The following is a 21,134-nucleotide window of genomic DNA, read 5'->3' on the forward strand; positions in this document are numbered from 1 at the left end:
TCTTCAAGAAAATCCCAACACCTACTGAAAAAACGATGCACCAACCATTTCTACCCTGCTTACACGGCCATATCTTTTGTTTTTTCTTTTTCTTTTTTAGCCAACATGGAGACTTAGCAATGGAGTACTGTGTTTTACAAGTTCAAACCAGACGAATCATAATATGTATTTCAGGGTTACAGTCTGTCAATACATTTATATCACAAAACAAATAAATATAGCAAAAGTACATTATATATAACTTGGCTATTAAGTGACCCCTTTCAACAGAAAACAAATAAGAACCGATGAATCAGAAACAATTAATTAAGAATTTTTTATTTTTTTATTTATGGATTATACCTTTCATTCCACTTCCTGCTAAGTACGATGCTTTTGGATAAGTATGACTTAAATGATTCACGGTGTGTATGCTCCAACTTAGTTAGCTAGCCTACAAACGTACATTGATTACTTGGTGCTTACACAACGTATCTCCTATTCTAGGTAAGGATAATGTCTTGATTACGAGGATATAGTTGGCAAGTAAATCATATTGCATTCAGATCAGGATTAACGTCCATTAAACACAAACGAATTCAACGACACATCGCCAATTTTCTTGAAACTAGAATATAAAAAATAAAAAAATTAATTAAAAAAAAAGATAAAAAAAGGAAGAGGTCTCGATACTACGAAAAATCGACATTAGAAATTTAGAAGAGACACCAGTCCCTCGCTCTACTCTTTACTTTTTTATTTACTCTGTTTGCTCTTCAAGCAAGAAGAAGCTTTACTTACTCAGAATAAGAAGGCTTGAGTTCAAAGGCAGCGTAGAGTCTGGGTCGTCTTGCTCTCCAAGTTTATATAAGTCGGCGCTTGAAAGTTGGAGCCTTGAAGCCTAGATTTGGGCTCTTAGAGTTGAAGATTTTGAGAGTATTGTATTCATGGAGGAAGATAGCTGCGCCACACAACTCATCTATGGAGATGGTGAGTTTAACTCTTCTGGGCTCGACAGGTTCGTCAAGGAAGTGAAGCTTGCTGAGTGTGGACTCTCCTATGCTGTTGTTGCCATCATGGGTCCTCAGAGCAGCGGTAAAAGAAAGCTTTTTTACTTCAATAATTTAATTGATTGAGCTTGAGCAACATTGGGGTAATTAATTGCCTATGAAATCACAGGGAAGAGCACTTTATTGAACCATCTGTTCCACACTAAGTTTAGAGAGATGGATGCATACAGTGGAAGGTTAGTTTCTGAGCTTTTCAGTTGGTCATATACTCAATTTGCTTTAGAATAGGTGCTAAATATATATTATATGTATGTATTCACTTCAGGAGCCAAACAACTAAGGGTATTTGGATAGCCAAGTGTGTTGGCATTGAGCCTTGCACGATTGCCATGGATTTGGAGGGTACTGATGGCAGGGAGAGAGGCGAGGTAATCAGCTTTTTGTTAAAATCCCATTTGTTCTTTTTTGGCGAGGGATATAATCAGAGCTATATAATGCATAGTTCTATTCACATTTTAAATCTCTATGTAAAATGTAGTTGTTCTCAGATTTAATCGCTCTTCATGCTTCCTCAGCAATTCTGTTCTTTTCCAGGATGATACTACATTTGAGAAGCAAAGCGCCCTATTTGCCCTGGCAGTTTCAGACATTGTGCTGATAAATATGTAAGCTTGTTTTTTGGTTTATCTTGGAATTACCTGGCTGATAACGTACCTTACTTTGCATAGTTGATGGCCATATATGTAGTGGTTCCTCCAATTTGTTCTGGTAATAAGTGTTATGTCAAATGAGTAGACGTGTCTATTTAAGATTGTCACATGCATTGGTATCTCGTGTCAGTTTGTTTTAGCAAGACAAAGTTCGTTCCAAATTTGTTTTCAACATCTATATTCCTAGGAAAGAAGCTTCTGACATCATTTCTTTCTCAGTGAGTGTTTAATTAGGACTTTGCCCTTCATGAAAACGGGGGCTATTCACATTAGGAACTTTTAATTCAGAGTCCTGAAGTTGTTTGACATTTGAAGATAACAGTATATATGTAGGCTCATAGTGACAACCATATACTGTCTACATGACTTCTTATCTGGAAAGTCATGTCAATACTTTTTTATTTATTGTAATTTGTACATATACATGTAATTTAAAATTAATTGGAGATTGGATTATATATAGGTGGTGTCATGATATAGGTCGCGAGCAAGCTGCAAACAAACCTTTACTGAAAACAGTTTTTCAGGTACCCTTGAACCATGTCTATATCTCTACTGTCTATTCGGCATTTAATGTCGGTTAACGTTAATGAAATTCTGGTTTTGAATTTATATAGGTCATGATGCGCTTATTCAGCCCCCGTAAAACGACGTTACTGTTTGTTATACGCGATAAAACAAAGGTTTGGGCATACTTTTTTAGCTTATTAACAGGATCTATCCAATTATGTTGCCCTCGTGAAATATTTTCTTGTTCTATATTAATTTTTTCTTGTTTGTGGCCCTTTTTTTAGACCCCGTTTGAATATCTGGAGCCGGTTTTGAGGGAAGATATACAGAAGGTAATTTCGTCTTCAACGTTATGTTGTTTTATACCTTAGTTGTTTTCTTCGTATCTCTCAGATATTTTAAATTCTGCAGATATGGGATGGAGTTCCAAAGCCCCAAGCCCATAAAAGTACCCCCTTCAGTGATTTCTTTAGTGTGAGATCTCTTATATCTTTCTCTACTTTCTGACAGCCTGTGTTCTATTTAATGTCCTCATTAGTCACAAAGCTTATTGTTAACTGATTACAACATTCTTTGACATGAAGGTAGAAGTAGTTGCTTTGTCCAGTTATGAAGAGAAGGAGGAGAAGTTTAAGGAGGAGGTAACCCCTCTATTATCAGGAGCAATTCGTTATGTCCAAAATCATATTGGCCATTATATTTCTCTTTTTTGGGTTTCCGATTTCTGGGGCGTGTTGTATCATCTACTGATAATTGGTTGAATATGTATATTTGTAAATATGAAGAATTGCTTGATGTCCTTCGTATCAAGGGAAACATAATCATTTGATTTCATTCACATCAGAGTAAACATTTCTTATGTTCCTAAGTAAATTAGTTCATTGTAAATTTACTGTGATCCTTACTGGTTATGGCCTGTATCATGCAGGTTGCTCAACTGAGGCAGCGCTTTTTCCATTCTATTTCTCCAGGAGGGCTTTCTGGTGATAGACGGGGTGTTGTCCCTGCCACAGGATTTTCCTTTAGTGCACGACAGATTTGGAAAGTAATCAAAGAGAACAAGGACCTGGATCTTCCCGCTCACAAGGTTTCTTAGTTTCTTTTCTTCCCATTAGAAAACTATTTGTGATCTTCACTTCTCATAAGCCTATGACATGAGCATAATATTGTAAATGATTAAATTAGGTTATGGTTGCTACTGTTCGGTGTGAAGAGATTGCCAACCGGAAATTTAATCAGTTAGTCTATGATGAGGTATGTACTCATTGATCTCCATTTTTGAGATGCTTAGCCTTCTAATATGATCTATAAGGTTTTATTGGTCATTCATTGGATGATATGATTTAGGATTGGTTGGCATTGGAAGAAGCTGTCCAAACTGGTCCCGTACAAGGTTTTGGTAAAAGGCTCAGCTCCATCCTAGGCACCTATCTTTCTGAGTAAGTTTCACTCTGGTTTAAATATGTTAATTTAAAATTCCAAGGTGAACAAGGGGTTGTAACTGTTATGTTTGTGATTTTCTTTTAATTCAATGATGAAAGAAAGGGATTTGGTGGAACATCTAATTAGGAGAAGAAACACTATGTTTCCTTTCTTTTCCCTTTAGACAGCATTTATACTCTGCACCAATTTCGTTTCTAACTTACAAAGCATTGTTCTTCATTTGTTTCATTGTAAAAAAAAGAGACTTGGAAAACCTAATACCATTTAAGTGTTGTTACTTTTACTCTCTTCATCTACAAGAAAAAAGTCCTTTCACAACGCGCAATGTGCGTTGTGAAAACATATTGACAACATGCGGCGCACATTGTTGAAGCCGATGTCGTTAAAAGGTGTAGGGCTTTCGACAACACGCGTTGAACGTCGTCATTTATTTTGGCGCTCGTTGTGAACAACATTAACCACAACACGCGCACGTTGTAGGAGCGATTGACAACAACGTGCCGAGCGTGTTGTCTTATAATATTATGACAACATGTCTGTGCTCGTTGTTGTTTATGTTTTGACAACAAGCAATGCGCGTTGTTATATCAAATATATATTTTTTTTTAAAATAATTATCAAAATTACCTGATAAAAGTATAATTTATCTATAAATAGAAGCTCTATGATAAACATAAATATTTCCTTACTTCACATTCATAAGGCATCCCAGAATACAAAGCTTTCATTCAAAAGATAAATAAGGAGTTCCATATACATATTACAAAGTTATATTCATCCCAATATACTCATCGATGGTGAATGTAGCTGGAAACCACTGATTGAAGCTCATCAGCATCCTGAAAACCCCATTGCCTGTTGTAATTTGTTTGCATGCCAAAAGAAGACATGGAATGAGAAGTGCCCTCTTCGAAGCTGCCATATGAGACATTTTCTTCTGGGATATTCACTAAATTTTCTTCTGGGATATTTGAATTCATAATTCCATTCTCATAATTCCAACTTTGAGCTGCTTGATTAGGGTTTGAGCCATTGACAAAGCTTTGAGCTGCTTGATCCTTGAGGAAAGCTAACTGTGCTTGTAAGTTGACCACCTGAAAAGTTCAAATCAAAAGCATATACTCATCAGTTACTTCAACATACAATCTGAACAGAAACCCAATCTGAACATACAAAGGGTACTAAATGATTAACCTACTGTTGGAGAGCAAAAATATGTGAAACACATCCATATATGGGATCTTGAATCCTGGCTTGAGCTTCATATGATATCGACATTGCGGCCTTGCATCGATCGCTCAACGGAAGGTGAACTAAAAGCCTCGACACATTGCTTGCGCCAAAAACCTTGTGGATGGCAGAAAAATCAACATCTCCCTCTTCATAGCAGAAATGAGGCGCAAAAATACACCCCGTCACACATTTTCTTCTCAAGAACTTGCAAGCTCCACAGGGAGAACCACAACCAGCCATGGTTCTGATGATCTTTTTTAATTGGTGCAAATGAACTTCGAAAAAATGTTTTGTGCTTCCTACATTATATACGTTTTATGTTGGTGTTTTGTGCCCCGCATTATTGGTGATTTTTGTTTTTGTTTTTACCTCATTAATGGTGATTTGTGCCCCGCATTATCCGCGATTTTTGTTTTTGTTTTTACCACATTAATGGTGATTTGTGCCCCGCATTATCCGCGATTTCTGTTTTTGTTTTTACCCCATTATTGATTGTTTCTGTTTTTACCTTACCTTGGGATCCTACCTAACAAATAATAATAAACCATGGCAATCAGAATAATGTGTAAAGTGATATATTTTAACAGTAAATCCAAAATTCTCAGGCAATCAGAACCATCAAACGCATGCAAAGGATCACTTGAAGAAATAAATTTCTCCACTAGACATGAGACAAAAGAGCCTAACATGAGTAGGCAGAAGCTATCATCGCCCGAGAAAATACAGGGAAAATACCTAACATGATTATTTTCAACGATAGAAAGAGCTGGACTTGCTTTTGGCATGGGGAACATATTCTCATAGGTAGGATATTTTAGTGATAAAGCTAAACAGGCCAAATCTCAAGTGCATAAGGATCGTATACAGAATTAAATAGTAAAACAAACTTAAATAGGAAATGTCCATGCTAATCTAGTTCAAAAATATTATTTTCACATTCAAAGAACCTCATGATGCTTCAGAGAGCAGCCGTGACTTGTGAACATTGCAAAATATCAAACTTCGCTTAATCAACCTTGGTTCTAAAAATCCATAATATAGACAATAGAAATGATTTGCAGTTCACAATACTTCGGAAGCAAAACAACAATGAGGAGCACAAGCCCTCACCTGATATAACAATTTCAGATTTCCCTTTGCAGAAAGTTAGATTGCTCATCTAATTGCATCAGTAACTCCTAAACAGAAAAAGTTCCCATTTGTAGCTCTCATATCAGATATACGAAACAATCATACACCCCCATTGCTACTAACAGATATAATCGCCAGTTAAACAAACTAACATGATATAATCGCAATTTGTAAATCCTAATCCATTAATAAAAAAAGACCAAAATTTGAAGTTATTAGCAATTAAATCAGCGAAAAAGCCCTAACCTTTTTTATGCTCGTCCTTTACCACTGGCTTGATCACGGCTTCTTCCTCGTCATCCTCTTTAACCGCAACAACAGCAGCAGGAGCCCTAGCCTCTCCACCTCCAAGCACAGCCTCTCCTTCATGTCATGGTCCTTAACGATGTGGATCTTGAAGGGAATCTGTGCCTCCTTCAAGGGCCTGGCGAGATCGTCGGCACAGGGAAAGAAAAGAAGAAGAAAAGAAAGAGAGAGAAAAAGAAAAAGAAAAGAAAGAAAAGAAAGAAAAAGGGAAAGAAAGAGAGAGACTGTCGGCGGTACAGGGAGAAGAGAAAAGAAGAAGAAAAAAGAGAGAAGAAAAAGAGAGAGAGAAATAGAAAGAGAAAGAAAGAGAGAGAGGATGCGCATCCGCATGCGGGGCTTTTCCCGCAAAAAATTTGACTCTCTTTTCCGCCAATTTTTTATTTATTAAATAAATTAATATAATTTTGACAACACGCTTCGTGCGTTGTAGAACTTAAAACTACTACAACATGCAAGGTCGCGTTGTGAAAATAGCTCTATTCTATATTTTGACAACACACTATACACGCACGTTGTTATAAATTGTATAATACAACATGCTGCTTCTGCGGGTTGTTAAAAATATTGTTCCACAACGCATATGAATGCACGTTGTTGATTACATGTTGTCATAAGTTATTTTTCTTGTAGTATTCAAAAACATGTGTTAAAATTGAATATATATTGGTGGAGAAAGATATGAGGGAAGTACATACACTGTTAGATGCTTAAGATCATTTTCTCGGGTTGTAGTAGCTTACGTGATCTGATTCTATTTTCTTGTTTTCAGTCATCCCCCTTCTCTCTCTCTCTCTCTCTCTCTCTCTCTCTCTCTCTCTCTCTACAAAGTAGTCATGCCAGGCTGTTTATATTGCTGGACTTGCAACACTCTCCCAACCATATATATTAGATTGTTTGTTCTGAAGAACCAAGCTTATGTGCCTTATTTAAGAGCTCCATCTTCTGTATTTCCACCAGCTGAAAGCCTAAACCCTAAGTACATACACTGTTAGATGCTTAAGATCATTTTCTCGGGTTGTAGTAGCTTACGTGATCTGATTCTATTTTCTTGTTTTCAGTCATCCCCCTTCTCTCTCTCTCTCTCTCTCTCTCTCTACAAAGTAGTCATGCCAGGCTGTTTATATTGCTGGACTTGCAACACTCTCCCAACCATATATATTAGATTGTTTGTTCTGAAGAACCAAGCTTATGTGCCTTATTTAAGAGCTCCATCTTCTGTATTTCCACCAGCTGAAAGTTAATTTTGTCAAAAAATAAAACTTCTCCTAAAGTTTGTCAAAAAAGATAAAACTTCTCCTAGGTGATAGTACTTATGGCTCGACAATAAGTAAATTTTTTATTATCCTTCAACTGCTTGCAAGGAAGCAACCAAATGCTATGAGTATGATGTAAAGTTCTTAATATTTGATAGGCCAGATATTACTCTGTTGGTTATTTCACGCTATAATTACAAAGCAACCACTGTAGCCATACTGCTTTTCAGAGAATAATTCCTTTTGTCTGTGTAATTTTGGGTAGTATAGTGTATCTCCATTTTATGCTGCTATTACCTTATATTTGTAGTAGTTTTACATTGTCATTGGATTGATCACTTATTCAAAAAAATTTGGATGCATTTTTCACACGTTACTTTGTCCACTGGTTTTGGCTTGACTACTAAAACTAGCGAGTAGCATCTCAGAGTTGAGGGATTCTTAAGGTGCATATGTGTCCTTATTTTGTGTGTTTACTATGCATATATAGGAAGTTTAATTGTTGGTGTTGTATGGGCTTGTACTGTTTTTAGTATTGGCTTTATTTCTGTCTTGATCTTGCTTATGAATGACAGATATGACATGGAGGCCATATACTTTGACGAAGGTGTAGGGAACTCAAAACGACAATTGTTGGAGTCAAAAGCATTGGATGTATGGCTACTCTCTGTCTCCCTAATTTAACAGAGGTTTTAGTTAGGTTTTCAGTTTCTTAGACAATTCTTGGAAAATAGGAAAGTTGTAATTAGTAGTGGTTTTTTCATTTTTAGAAGCCTCCGAATTAATTTGTTTACCGCATTACTGTTGACCCCAATCTCAAAATGAAGGGCATGATAATGAAGTGTATTGGCAACATAAATTTTCTCCTTCTGGTAGTCCTGTCAAATAATTAAGTTTAAAATAAGCTGCCAAACATCATTACTGAAGCTTGACTCCATCTAATTACATACGAAAAGTTTAAAGTGACTATAGAGCCTGCTTTTAATGTAATACTCAAACAGTAACATTGCCCGATCTTTATAGTTCAGATTCTCTTCAAACCCAGACTAATTAATGTGCAGGATGGATTTCATATTGTCAGTTTTGAGAATTCATAGGAGCTACTGATTCCAAATATCATGCTTATTTTAGCTTAAATCTTGTTTTCCTATGAATTTTCCAGTTTGTTTACCCTGCATACACGACCATGATGGGACACCAGCGTTCTAAAGCACTTGAAGATTTTAAAGTGAGGCTGGAGCAATCGTTAAACAAAGGAGGAGAATTTGCTTCATCTGTTCGTACCTCTACTCAGTCTTCCATGCTTGAGTTTGACAAAGGATGTGCAGGTAATAGAATTTGTGCAGGCAATTAATATGCTTGTCAACCAAAAAATCTTTTTTTATTACTTATCTTTTATGCTCTTTCAGATGCTGCCATACAACAAGCTGATTGGGATGCTTCGAGAGTCAGGGAAAAACTTAAACGTGATATAGATGCTCATGCATCATCCGTTCGTAGTGCAAAGTTGTCAGAACTGAATATCAATTATGAGGTAGTTTTCTGATAATGGAGTAAAGTCTTGGTTATACACCGGATGATACTTTTAAAGTTATGCTCATATTATTTGTTATTCAAAATACTCAATGCAAATACCCTTAAACTTTGCAGAAACAACTTTCTGCATCTTTAACTGGACCTGTAGAGGCACTACTTGAAACTGGTGGAAAAGACACTTGGACTTCAACAAGAAAACTTCTTAATCATGAAACTGAAGTTGCAGTATCAGAGTTCTCAGCCGCAGTTGCTGGTTTTGAGTTGGACAAAGATACATCTACCAAAATGATGCAAAATTTAAGGGATTATGCAAGAAATGTGGTTGAGAAAAAAGCACGAGAAGAGGCTGCAAACATTATGATCCACATGAAGGATCGGTAGAGAACTAATCAACAAATTTTCTCCTTTTTTTCATTGTCAGTTTGGTTGCTTATCACCTTTGTTAACATTTCTCAGGTTCTCAACAGTCTTCAATTATGATAGTGATTCAATGCCTAGGGTTTGGACTGAGAAAGAAGACATTAGAAGTATTACCAAGGGTGCCCGATCCGCGGTAATCATTGGGAACTTTTATGGAAGTATAGTTTATCTGTCTATTTGTGTTAAAGTGATATATTATTGTATTTTATGATCTCTTTCTTGCAGTCTCTAAAGCTTCTGTCAGTCATGGCTGCCATCCGCTTGGAGGAGAAGTCAGATAATATTGAAAAACTTCTCTTTTCTTCTTTGATGGATGGAACTGTTACTGTTTCATCTTCGCAAGATAGGAGAACAGCAGCTTCTACATATCCTCTTGCCTCAAGCACTTGGGAAGAGGTACACCATTTAATGCGTTTTGGTTTATCTGTATGATGTTTGTATGATCAAACTGGTTTCTTATTTAAGGTTAACTTTGAACCAGGTTTCATCAAAGGATACTTTAATTACTCCAGTACAATGCAAGTCGTTGTGGAGACAGTTCAAGGCAGAGACTGAGTATAGTGTCACTCAAGCTATTTCAGCCCAGGTATATTTTTAGTTTCTTTTATCTTAACTCTTAACTTCAGTAGTGTAATTGCTCTTATTATCATTTAAACGGTGTTGCATGAAGAATAAATGGAATTTGTTTTTCATGAAATGTTTTGCAAAATTTTGAATTAGGAAGATCTGGATAATGGAGTATGCTCTTGCTAAAGTAATGGGCAACTAATAGTAGGAACTTGGAATTAGGATATGTGCATTGTCTTCAGATGACATTTCTTTGTTCTTATTTATCCTAATTCAAAACATTGTAATATATGAAGTTCCAGAACAATTAATGGAAATCCTAATCTTGACTTTTTAACGGCTTAGGCTTGCTCAATCTAATCGTACAATTTTATTTTGCTGCTGTTTGTTTTTGTATTTTCAGGAGGCTTACAAGCAGAGTAACAACTGGTGGCCTCCTCTATGGGCTATTATGGCGATGTTTGTTCTTGGTTTTAACGAACTTATTATCCTTATAAAGTAAGTTTATTAAGAGTACTAGGTTCTCCACATTTGTTAATTGTTTGGATGTCCCTAAAGTCTGTCCCATCTGTCAATCATGTGGCTTTTCCCTTCAAATGAAACAGGAACCCTCTCTACCTCATGGTTCTATTTGTTGCATTTTTAATTTCAACGGCCTTATGGGTACAGATGGACATTGCGAGAGAGTTCCAACATGGCATCGTGAGTATAAAATTTAGTTTTACTGGAATTTTCCTTATTTTAATCAGGGTTCTAATTTTAGTTTCCTTTGTTTGGTGTTAGCAGCTGTCAGGAATACTATCTATCGCATCGAGGTTTCTTCCAATTGTTATGGATCTTTTAAGAAAACTTGCAGAAAAAGCTCAGGATAATCCAGCACCTGAAGCACCCAGGCGGCCAGTTTCTGTTGCTCACCAGAGTCATAGAAATGAAACACCTCTGCCAAACACAATATCAAACTCAATTCCTGAGTCATCTGTGTCATCTAATATCTCGTCATCGGATGGTGGCGTCGAATACTCAAGCCCTCCCTTGAGACAAAGGCGACAAACAAACGTTCAAGAAGTCGAACCGTCGTGATGTGTAAATGCTCTATGTTGTCTGTACCGTGTGTATCAGATTAGAATTACAGCGCTGTTCTATTTGCATTTTGCTTCTTAATTTGTCTTCTTGGCACAGCCAGGGTGGAAACAGGATTTAATGTTTTTCGGGGCGAAGGGAAAAAAGAGACTTGGATGATGAGTTAAGAGAGAATTCGTGTATCAGAGATGGGAGCTCATTCGAAAGTTGCTCTGCTGGAGGCAAGAGTTGAAGAAAGAGAGAAGGAAATAGAATCACTATTAAAATCAAATAATGAGCAGAGAACTAGTACTGTTCATGTCCTTCAAGGCCTCCTGGACAGTGAGCGTGCAGCACATGCAGACGCAAACAATAGGGCAGACTCCATGTCACTGCAGCTACAAGTTGCACAGGCCAAACTTGATTCACTCCAGCAAGAATTGACTTCTGTTCGGCTGAATGAAACAGCACTGGATAGCAAGCTAAAGACTGTTTTTCGGGGCGAAAACAGGATTTGATTAACATATCAAAAGTTTTGGAATGTATGCATAGTTGCTTTTTCTTTTTGTTACATTATTAAAAGAAATTGAGCCATTATACTACTCCTAAATTTCTAATACTTGCTATTTTCTTTTTATTTACTACTAAAAAAAATTAGGGAATTTAGTTTAGGTCAGAAAAAACTTTTTGAAATTTGAAGATGTAATAACCATATTTTCTTTTCTGAGTGTAATCACATGTCATGTTTGATTAGTTTTAGGTCAACCCTAATTCTTCGTTTGGATGAAGGAATTGAAAATTACATAAAATTCTAAAATGACGATATTTAGATTTCCATCATTTGAATTTCTGGCAATTGAATATTTCAGTGTGTGGATTTATGTAAATTTTGTAATGGCACTATGAAAATTGTGAAATAATGTCTATTTTGGTGAAAATTAAACTCAGGAATTTGATGCCTCAATTTCCACGATTTTTTCCGTGCATCATTTAATAAATTCCATGCTTAAGTTGCCAAATAAGGGAATTGTCAATTTCTCCTCTTCAATTTCCGACTTTTAACTAAATTATGAGTTATTTTCCCTCATCCAAATGGAGGGTAAGTTTCAACTTCGACCTAAAACTAAGCAAAAGTAATAATTTAATTGATTCCTGTAATTGAAAACATTTTTTACTTAAGAAAGTGGCTTTCGTATTTCCAAAAGGCTAGGGTGCGTCGTAGGTGGAGGAAGGTGGCAAATCCTTTGGCAAATGTGTTTACTTATTTGAGTCCCAGTAGCAGGCTCATCAGGCACGCAATAGGAGGGTAAACAAAAAGGTGGACTGGATTGGATAGGCTAAACGATGCACCCCGTGCAATTGCGGCTTTGAATATTGTTCTGGTTTTTTTTTTTTCCCTAACGAATTTATGCTTCTTTTAAATTGCAGAGTGCCCAATTGCAGACCAAATTTTGAATAAAGTTACCTAGAACTAGAAAGATGTTCGAGTTTTTGTTCTTTGTTGTTACAAGGCAAGTCCTTTCGGTTTGGTAAAGACCGTTTAGCCAGGTTACACAACACATGGTTGCAGTTCAAGTTGGGTTTCTTGTAAATCTAGCTTAGAAGCCAAGTAGACCTGGTAAACGAGGAATCAAACCATTGCATCATATTCATCTCAATGGACTTTTTTCTTTTTTGAAAATTAGCGATAAAATTGATGAGAGGAAGAGTTACAACAAGTCGGCAAGCAAGGCGTCCTGAATAAAATCAGGAGGCTGCTCCCAAAAACAAGCATTCTGAATAGAAAGCGCAAAACGAGCCAAACAATGTGCTACGTTATTGACATATCTTATTGAACAAAAAGGATTATGTATGTTTCCATAATGATCCTTTACATCTAATCAAAATATGATTGACCAAAAAGGATTTACCCTGCGTTTGGATGGAGGAAAATAACTCGGGATTTAGCTAAAAATCGAGAATTGAAGAGAAAAAATTTATATTTCCATTGTTTGGCAACTTGAACATGGAACTTATTAAATGAAGGACGGAAAAACTAAATGACACAATATATTTAAGTGATTCCTATTATTGAATTATTCTTTAGGACCTGCAATGCAAGTTGATGTGTAACATAATATGCTGGTTGGCTTTTGTATTATAAAGAAGAAAGTGGCTTATGTTTTTGCTAAATGGGGTTATTTAGGCAGTTATTTCAGTCCCAGTAACAACATAGAGGATCGAATGGGGTTTTCCTCCGCGCAACTCCAAATTTGGTTATTTTTAAGTTGCAATTAACTTGTTATTGTGGGGCTATGATCAAAGTTTTAATTTCCATTAATCAGGGATAACGCTAGCTAGCTGTTTGCTTTTTATATTTTGGGTTAAAAAAAACCAGTGGTCATGACTCATTCTAATTAAGCCACTGAAGAAATCCCAAGAATCTCAAAGTAACGCCCAAGATGCCAAAATTTTACTAATCTTCACTCGTCATCAAGCATTGCTGAACAATTGACATCAGAAAGTTGACTGCTGCAGAGTCTTATATTGCACGCAGTAGCTATTAAGAAACTACAACAGCTATTATAAGGTGAAGAAATTACAAAGCAGATTAGCATGTAATTCTGTTTTAACCCTTTAACAGATCTCTTTGGGAGATGAATCTTCCAAACATATCACCAATGGGGAACAAAAATGCTGCTCTGTTAATAGGTTCGCAGAAAACAGAACATGATTCGATTTCATGACCCTCTCTTGTTGCGTAGTTTAGTGATGGTCAGGTCTGCTCCTCCAAACCCATCCATTGTTGCATTTGCTGAAGGGAACTCAGCTCGAGCCGTCAAACTATAGGGATTAAGAAAAATAAATAATATTAATTAGCCAAGTAGACAGAGTTAGTGAATAAGAAATCAAACTGATATAGTGAATAGGCAGGAATTTTTCTGAGCAATTCTAAAATTAAGCATGCAAGATGTGCTACAATAACTAAATGTTAGGCTATTTGGCATAACGTCCAAAAGAGTTTACCTGTTAGGCTAGCTGGTATGTTCATTTTCATTCCTTTTGTTTGCACTTTAACTAATTATTCCAATTTTCTAATCAAGTGCTGAGGATGAAATAAGTCATTCTAGTATTTTTATATTTGGAAAGGACTAACACCAAATTTTTTTCTCCCAACCTAAGTGGCACGGTTTCATACTGAAACCATCCTTTCAAAACGTGCATGCAGACTGGTATCATACTGAAATAAGCCTTCACCTGCTTCTTAAAACAACACATGGCATGCCCACTCGCTCAGCTCCTGCTACACCAGACTGGCTTCCTGCAATAAGAACACAATCGCATACTGGTAGTCCAGCATTTTCTGCCCCGGCCCGCAAGGTAGCAAGAACCTTCTCTAAGCTGGAAAACAATTAAAAAGTCAAATAGAGGTTGGAATCAGTACAAGCAGAAAAGTAATTTGGTGATAGAACAGACAATATATTACCCTAATCAATCAAATGAGCAAGAATTAATGGGCCATCTGATAGAGGCTAAAATACTCAAATTGAGATCAAGATAAGTCATTGCTAAAAAGAAAAAAAATTATAAAAGACATGAACTTGCTCAGCATTTCCTACCATAACATAATAAAAGCAAAAATTAACTATTAAATATATTCATTTCATATGGTGCATTATTTCAGGTCTTCAACGCTAATGTAAGCAGAATCAGACATGAAAGTGACAAGTTTCTCTTTTAAAACCTGAACATCAGAAATCCCATAAAACAAAAATAATAGATAGACACAAACCAATCCTCGAAGGGATCAAATTAGCTAACCTTTCAGATGGGGTAGTATCAATCTCTACATTCAGCTTTAGCAATGATGCAACCTCCTCTGCAATCCTTTGTTTCTCAGCAGAAACTGACCCAGAAAGCAAGAAGAGAGCCCTTTAGTACCCAATCTTCTGCACTGAAAAAATGTATATCACAAAACATATAAATGACTATTAACACGAGATAAAGAGCCTACCTGCTTTTATTGCCTCCTTAGCTAGTTGCTCATCCATACCAGAAGAAAAGTCGTTACTATTTGCTAGTTGGCCATACAAACTCTGATCAACCTCCTTATCTCCAACGATCTTTAGCTTTGAAATTCTTTCCTGGCCAAGCTTTTCAGTAATTGATCTAACATTTATAAAGAGATAATTGGAGTATTAGCTTAGTCCTAAACCATCCATAAAGCATGCTGAACTAGAACTGGTAGGGTGGTGGTAAGGATTAATAGATAGTATCAGAAGTTCATCGAAAGAGACTAGATTCATTAAAGTATTTATTAAGCAGTAGAAAATCATATGTTCATGAAGGCTGTGAATGGAACTTTATAAACTACTCAGTTTGTCTCAGTTTGCCTGAGACAAGGTGATCCCTCATGAGCAGGGTCTTGAGCCTATTGCAAACCTCATTGGATAAACTTGTGGATTTTCTTTATATCTATGTTATAGCAAGGGTAAAAGTTATAAATCAATAAACCTTTTTAGGCTAGCAACAAGACACTAAGTAACTAGTCGCATTTGTCAGTTTAATCTGTGCTACAAGCCAAAGCGTTATTGTTTACCTTTAAAAAAAAGTTATCCAGCTTATACATGTACGTATGTATGTGTATATGTTTGCAAAATATTACAGTATTTAAGTGGTAAACAAGATGACGTCTCCAAAAGCAACAATGGAAAATTGTATATACGGTCAGGCAACTTTAGAAACAGAAATTTGGAAGAAAAACAATTTGCATTTGTAGTCATAGCAGCAGTGCATTATAACGTCTCCAGAAGCCAGAGCATGTTGGTAATCGTCTAGAAACTTATGAACAAAGATAAACATAAAAACGAGAAGAAAAATTGTTTGTCATTACCTGGCAATTTCATCCCCATTCTTACTATAGGCTGTCAGAATGACCACAGGTATTCCTTCGTTGTATGCATCATCGATAAATCTGCAAATGAAAGGAGAAAACGAGTGTAACTGTTAAATACTCATGGAGAAAAAAGAAATTCACAAATGGGCAACCAGACATGGCATTGACGAATATATGAAATCTCACGAAAACTCAAGTGAAATTATTATCTATAGTATGGTTATTCTTACTTTCTCTAGATTTGGGGTTATCAGTTTATCTGGACCATAAACCAAAGTAATTTCAAATCATTTTGATTAGTCATTGAGAAGAATAAGACGCCTGACATGTCTAACACGTGGTCTTAGCCAAACTTCTGAGAACAAAAGTCTGGTAGAGAGTTTTAGAAATAATATAACAGCACTTTGATATGTAGTGGTGGCCAAGCCAGCTTCAATTTCATATCGTTCCTCTGGCAATATTTTAGCAGGATCTTTTAGCATTTCCAAATGTTGATCATGGTGAAATCGTGACTCTTTAAACTCCAAGTTTTATTTATTGTTGTATGCTCGTTCCAAATTTTGGAAATTCTGAAAAGTAAAGTTGAAACCATGAATGACTAAATCAGTACCAATAAAAAGGTTTAGCACATGGTTTTGGTCTAAGCTATTCATATCTGAAGAAGTAAAATATCATGTCGAAATTTAGTATCAGTAGTATATTTGGTATATGATCATAAAACTTATAAAATATGAAAGAGAAAAATAAGGTAGTATACAGCATAAAACCCATTGTGACTAATATTTTACAAATTCGAACTATAAATGACATTCCAGATAATTCTGCACTGCAATAACCTTCAATTTAAGTCTGAGAGAGCAACACTAACCACAGAACCACATTATATTCTTATGATCTTAGAGAATTAATTCGAAATTTAATACAAACTTTTTAAGTTTCAAATGGATTAGTGATTTAGAGGGAATACAAAATTAGATGCATAATTTACAATTAACTAGGATGAGAAAACTTACTCTTTAACTCCAGGTCGTAAAGGTAAACTTTCTGAAATCAAAAACTCATCCATCGCAATTTTCTGTAAAAACCAAACCAATTATTATTAGCTACTTTCATTATAAATAGGGCAGAGCTAAAAGATTGTGTGATCATATCTCAGTAAATTTGAAGCTTGGCATGATTTAACTACGTACTTAGCCATTCTTTCATCACTGGAATAATTATTTGAACTGAGATAATACCCGAACATCCATACAACGCATAATGTAGGTCCAACATCCGGAATAATAGTGTTATATTCCGTTCGTCAGATTAAACACAATAAGCTATCAAGTGAAACCAGACTTTGTAGTTATCTCAGAGAAGCTATTTCTTTTGTGTAAAAATGATAAAATTCATAGGTAGAAACTTCAAGAGGAATATAAAAATTCTAATTCTTAATTTTTCCTAAGCTACTTTAAGGTTATGGTTATCTATATTCAGTCTGCCATCAAATAAGGTTCTGTTGTTTTTAAATCAGGATTGCAACTTATCTACCCTGGAAAAATATACAAACAGTTCTCTTAAAATAGGAAGGGGATTATAATCAAAAACAGATTTCTTATCAGACCTGCAATTATAAATTCCGCCATATTTTCGTTTCCTCATAGTATATGCAACTATAAGATCAAAATGGTGATTCAAACACTACAACTTCCATTTGTGCATATCCTACTTGCCAATGGAATCCTCAACATTAAGGAAGCTTAGAAACGATCAGTGATCAATAGTTTATCAACCTGGTAAACTTGAACCCATGCAGCCCAAGTAAAGCTAATTAAATCCTAGTAATATACCTTTTGTGTTAATGACCTAAGTCTAGACTAGAATCTCAGTTGTTAGATCAGATATCGATAAGAGATGCATCCCTAAAACCTAACTTAAGCCCTTAATTAGATGTCATCTTAGATATGAAATACCTTGTTTTGCAGAACTTTTTTCACAAATGACGCCTTCTCACTTGTGGGCAATGAACTAGGCCAACCAATCTGCAAGACAGATCATTGATTTAAAAGAAAAAGATACATAATGAAGGAAATTTTCAAAGAACTACCTTAAGCATTCATACTTTTCAAAGACAACAAAAGAGTAACACACCCGATTGAAATACAAATTCAGCATCTTTTCCTCATCACCAGCACTCTTCCTGAAAAATTAGCATAAACGACTGTGAACAACCTTAGGCATAAAAGTTGATAAAACCTTAATTAATCCAAACATTTTCAATACTTTTTTTCAAACCAAACAAGAGGAAAACAAGACAAGGCATAATTGTGCAGCAAAAAAGCAATCTGAGGCAGAACCTTGTGATTTTCCATATGTAAAAATTTTTAAGACCCAGATGCACACACCGCAATGTTATTCAACTCACTCATATGTAAAAAAAAAAAAGCTTGAAGCAAGTGAAGATTTCAAGCTTACAAGTTAAATAAATAACTTAAAGAAATAAAAGAACCATGTTTACAGAGAATCTTTTACACATAATTTTTATTTCACACCTCAGGAGGTCCAGATAAACAGGTTCTGTCCAACTTGCACAGTCAAGCCCAAGCTTTCGAAATGCTGACAATATACCACAAGAAAACACGGTGAGATAAACACATAAAACCCATACTCAACAATTAGCTATTGAATTCTTTTACACAATATGCATATAGTAACTGCATTTGCTCACCGGCATTGAAGGTTTGTCGGTTCCCCAAGCGGTATGCATCCATAAGGACCCTGAAAGAAAGACAATGCGTCATGGAAAAATCTTCAAGAAAATCCCAACACCTATCGAAAAAACGATGCACCAAACAATAGCTCCAAAGAAACAAGAAAACGCGAACGAGAAAACAAATTAAACAAAATGCTTGAACTCGAAGTAAGAGAAAAAGAAAATGTCACCCGTCAACTTCAAGAAGAACTGCGAGTTTCTGAGATGGATTCTGGTCCTGGGAGCCGGAAATCGAGCTGAAAGCAGTGAAACGATTGCAGTGCTGACATTTTCCCGGGAAAGTCGAATTTCTCGTGAAAGTGGAGGAAAATGGAAGGGCCAAGCTGAGATTGTGCTTGGATGAAGGCCATGAAGCACACAAGTGGGTGTTGCTGGCGTTGGCGGGAAGAATGAAGGTTGAAAATGGCTGAGCTCTGAGAATTGAACAAGAAGCGAATTCCATGGCAGTTGGTCTATTGGCGTCCACGGTTTGTTGATTTTCAGCTGACTGTGGAAGGAAATATCAGCTTTATAGAAAAAGCTTTCTTTGCTACGAAATGACTTTTATGCCCTTAAACGCGGGCCGGGTCGACCCGGGAAAAGCTCAATTGGAATTGGGCCTTGGACTTATCCGGAAACCCTCTTAAGTCCTAACAGAATGCTAAAACCGTTGCTTAAAAGCCTAACTATCTAACGGAATTAGAAACTAACTAAACACGTGGTTAGCACGTGAGCTAACTACCTCCGGCTCCAGCTGTCTTCAGTTAGCAGAATATGCCAAGGTGATGATGACGTGAGCAAAAGGTCATAATTATAGAAAATAAAAATAAAATATTGTACGCAACCAACATTTCCTTATCTCACTACTCATGTGTTGGAATATTGAATTTGTTAACGTAAAAATAAAATAAAATTTTATGGAAATTGGAAAAGTCAAAACGCATGCCGTCGTTGATCACCTGAGTTTTTGGGAGGGCTTGAATGTTAATTATTTTATGAAAACTGTCTTAATCCATAGATTGAGAAAGATTTCTTGCACTGTTTTAATAGTTTTGGTCAGCACAAATTAAGCTTCTTAATTTGGAAATACACTTTGTTTAATTAAAAGCCATCATTCCGGAGAGTTTAATCTGACTTTACATGCTCACCACATCAATTCATCCATTTTGTCTTACTACAGCTTTTAACCTGCTTGCCTATGTTAACAAAATAAAATTCTTTCATTAGTCTTTACTTGACTTATTATCACGTGAAAAGTGAGATAGAGAGAAAATTATTCATTTCTACCCTGCCTAGACGGCCTATTTTTTCTTTTTTTACCAACATATGGAGACTTAGCAATGGAGTACTATATATGACAAAGATGGGATGGCAGATGAATTCAAGGTTTAATTTTCCTTATACATTTATATATTAAAAAAAAAAAAAAGGAACATAAATACTTTAGAAGCTTCGACGTGAAAGATAACAAATATATATATGCGTATGTATACATACTATGAACTTATATTATTAATCCGGTTGATTTTTATATGTGATTCAGGTTTACAATCTATCAATACATTTATCTCATAAAACAAATCAATATAGCAAAAATACACTATAACTTGGCTATATGTAATGTAAGTATGATATTTTTGGATAAGTATGACTTAAACGATTCATGGTGTGTATGCTCCAACTTAGTTAGCTAGCCTACAAACGTACATTGATTTCTAAAATAAGTTATCAAGAAGATATTATGTTTGAACCCCCAAAATAAATAAATAAACAAATAATTTCTTTGTATTCTTAGCAGAAAAAGAAAATATATATAATCATGTCGACAATAATTATATATATATATATATATACGATTGGGGGGTTCATACAACAATCAACCATCGATCAGACAAATGAAAAACCAATCAACAAATCGGTCAAATAATCTTGGCAGCAGCCACCCAAATCACAATTGGCATGCCAATTAAAGGAAAATGAAATCTGTGTATGAACCTACAAGTGATGTTTATAGGTTTAGATCAAAAGTCGCTTCAATGTATCTAACAAAGTTGACCTTTTTGTAAAGATCCTAATCAAGTTAATTTTTCCAGATGAAAGATTTTATTCTTCGGTTACATGAATGTGTATATACATGAATAAATAATTTTATATACGAAATCCAATTATTGGGCCTTAACTTAAGGATTTCTTTGTACAATTTAAGCATGAATATTGGACATGAATGCATGAGGTGACGAAATCCAAATAGTATATAGTACTAGTGAGACTGTATTACCGTCGCGTGATGTTACTAGTTTACTAATATTATATATACTATACTCTAGTATGTCCGTCATCTACTCATTATAACACTTAAATTAGTAC

At 35.6% G+C, this 21,134-nt stretch overlaps 2 protein-coding genes and 1 pseudogene across 3 annotated transcripts; 1 reads left to right on the plus strand and 2 right to left on the minus strand.

Annotated features, from left to right (window-relative positions):
* The first annotated feature begins 719 nt into the window (after positions 1–719).
* On the plus strand, positions 720–11,178 carry LOC110761446 (protein ROOT HAIR DEFECTIVE 3 homolog 2-like). Its single transcript, XM_088252583.1, has 22 exons — positions 720–1,074; positions 1,159–1,225; positions 1,315–1,417; positions 1,584–1,654; positions 2,163–2,226; positions 2,317–2,382; positions 2,494–2,541; positions 2,621–2,683; positions 2,794–2,850; positions 3,138–3,296; positions 3,395–3,463; positions 3,557–3,648; positions 8,151–8,229; positions 8,738–8,903; positions 8,985–9,109; positions 9,226–9,488; positions 9,568–9,664; positions 9,757–9,927; positions 10,013–10,117; positions 10,502–10,596; positions 10,704–10,800; positions 10,885–11,178. The coding sequence occupies exons 1-22, from the start codon at positions 927–929 to the stop codon at positions 11,176–11,178; spliced, it is 2,499 nt and encodes an 832-aa protein (XP_088108709.1). The 5' UTR covers positions 720–926.
* On the minus strand, positions 4,321–5,771 carry LOC110765904 (LOB domain-containing protein 29-like; annotated as a pseudogene). Its single transcript, XR_015835385.1, has 2 exons — positions 4,847–5,771; positions 4,321–4,746 (listed from the first exon to the last, which is right to left on the minus strand). The product of XR_015835385.1 is annotated as an LOB domain-containing protein 29-like (transcript).
* Positions 11,179–13,587: 2,409 nt separating the features above from the next.
* LOC110761448 (Haloacid dehalogenase-like hydrolase (HAD) superfamily protein) lies at positions 13,588–19,277 on the minus strand. Its single transcript, XM_021963918.2, has 11 exons — positions 18,959–19,277; positions 18,744–18,793; positions 18,568–18,631; positions 18,167–18,215; positions 17,989–18,057; positions 17,047–17,108; positions 16,031–16,111; positions 15,152–15,306; positions 14,959–15,043; positions 14,395–14,538; positions 13,588–13,980 (listed from the first exon to the last, which is right to left on the minus strand). The coding sequence occupies exons 1-11, from the start codon at positions 19,228–19,230 to the stop codon at positions 13,878–13,880; spliced, it is 1,134 nt and encodes a 377-aa protein (XP_021819610.1). The 5' UTR covers positions 19,231–19,277; the 3' UTR covers positions 13,588–13,877.
* Positions 19,278–21,134: the final 1,857 nt, after the last annotated feature.

This window comes from Prunus avium, chromosome 4 (genome assembly GCF_965620075.1).
Source record: "Prunus avium chromosome 4, drPruAviu1.hap1.1, whole genome shotgun sequence".
Classification (NCBI taxonomy): domain Eukaryota; kingdom Viridiplantae; phylum Streptophyta; class Magnoliopsida; order Rosales; family Rosaceae; genus Prunus; species Prunus avium.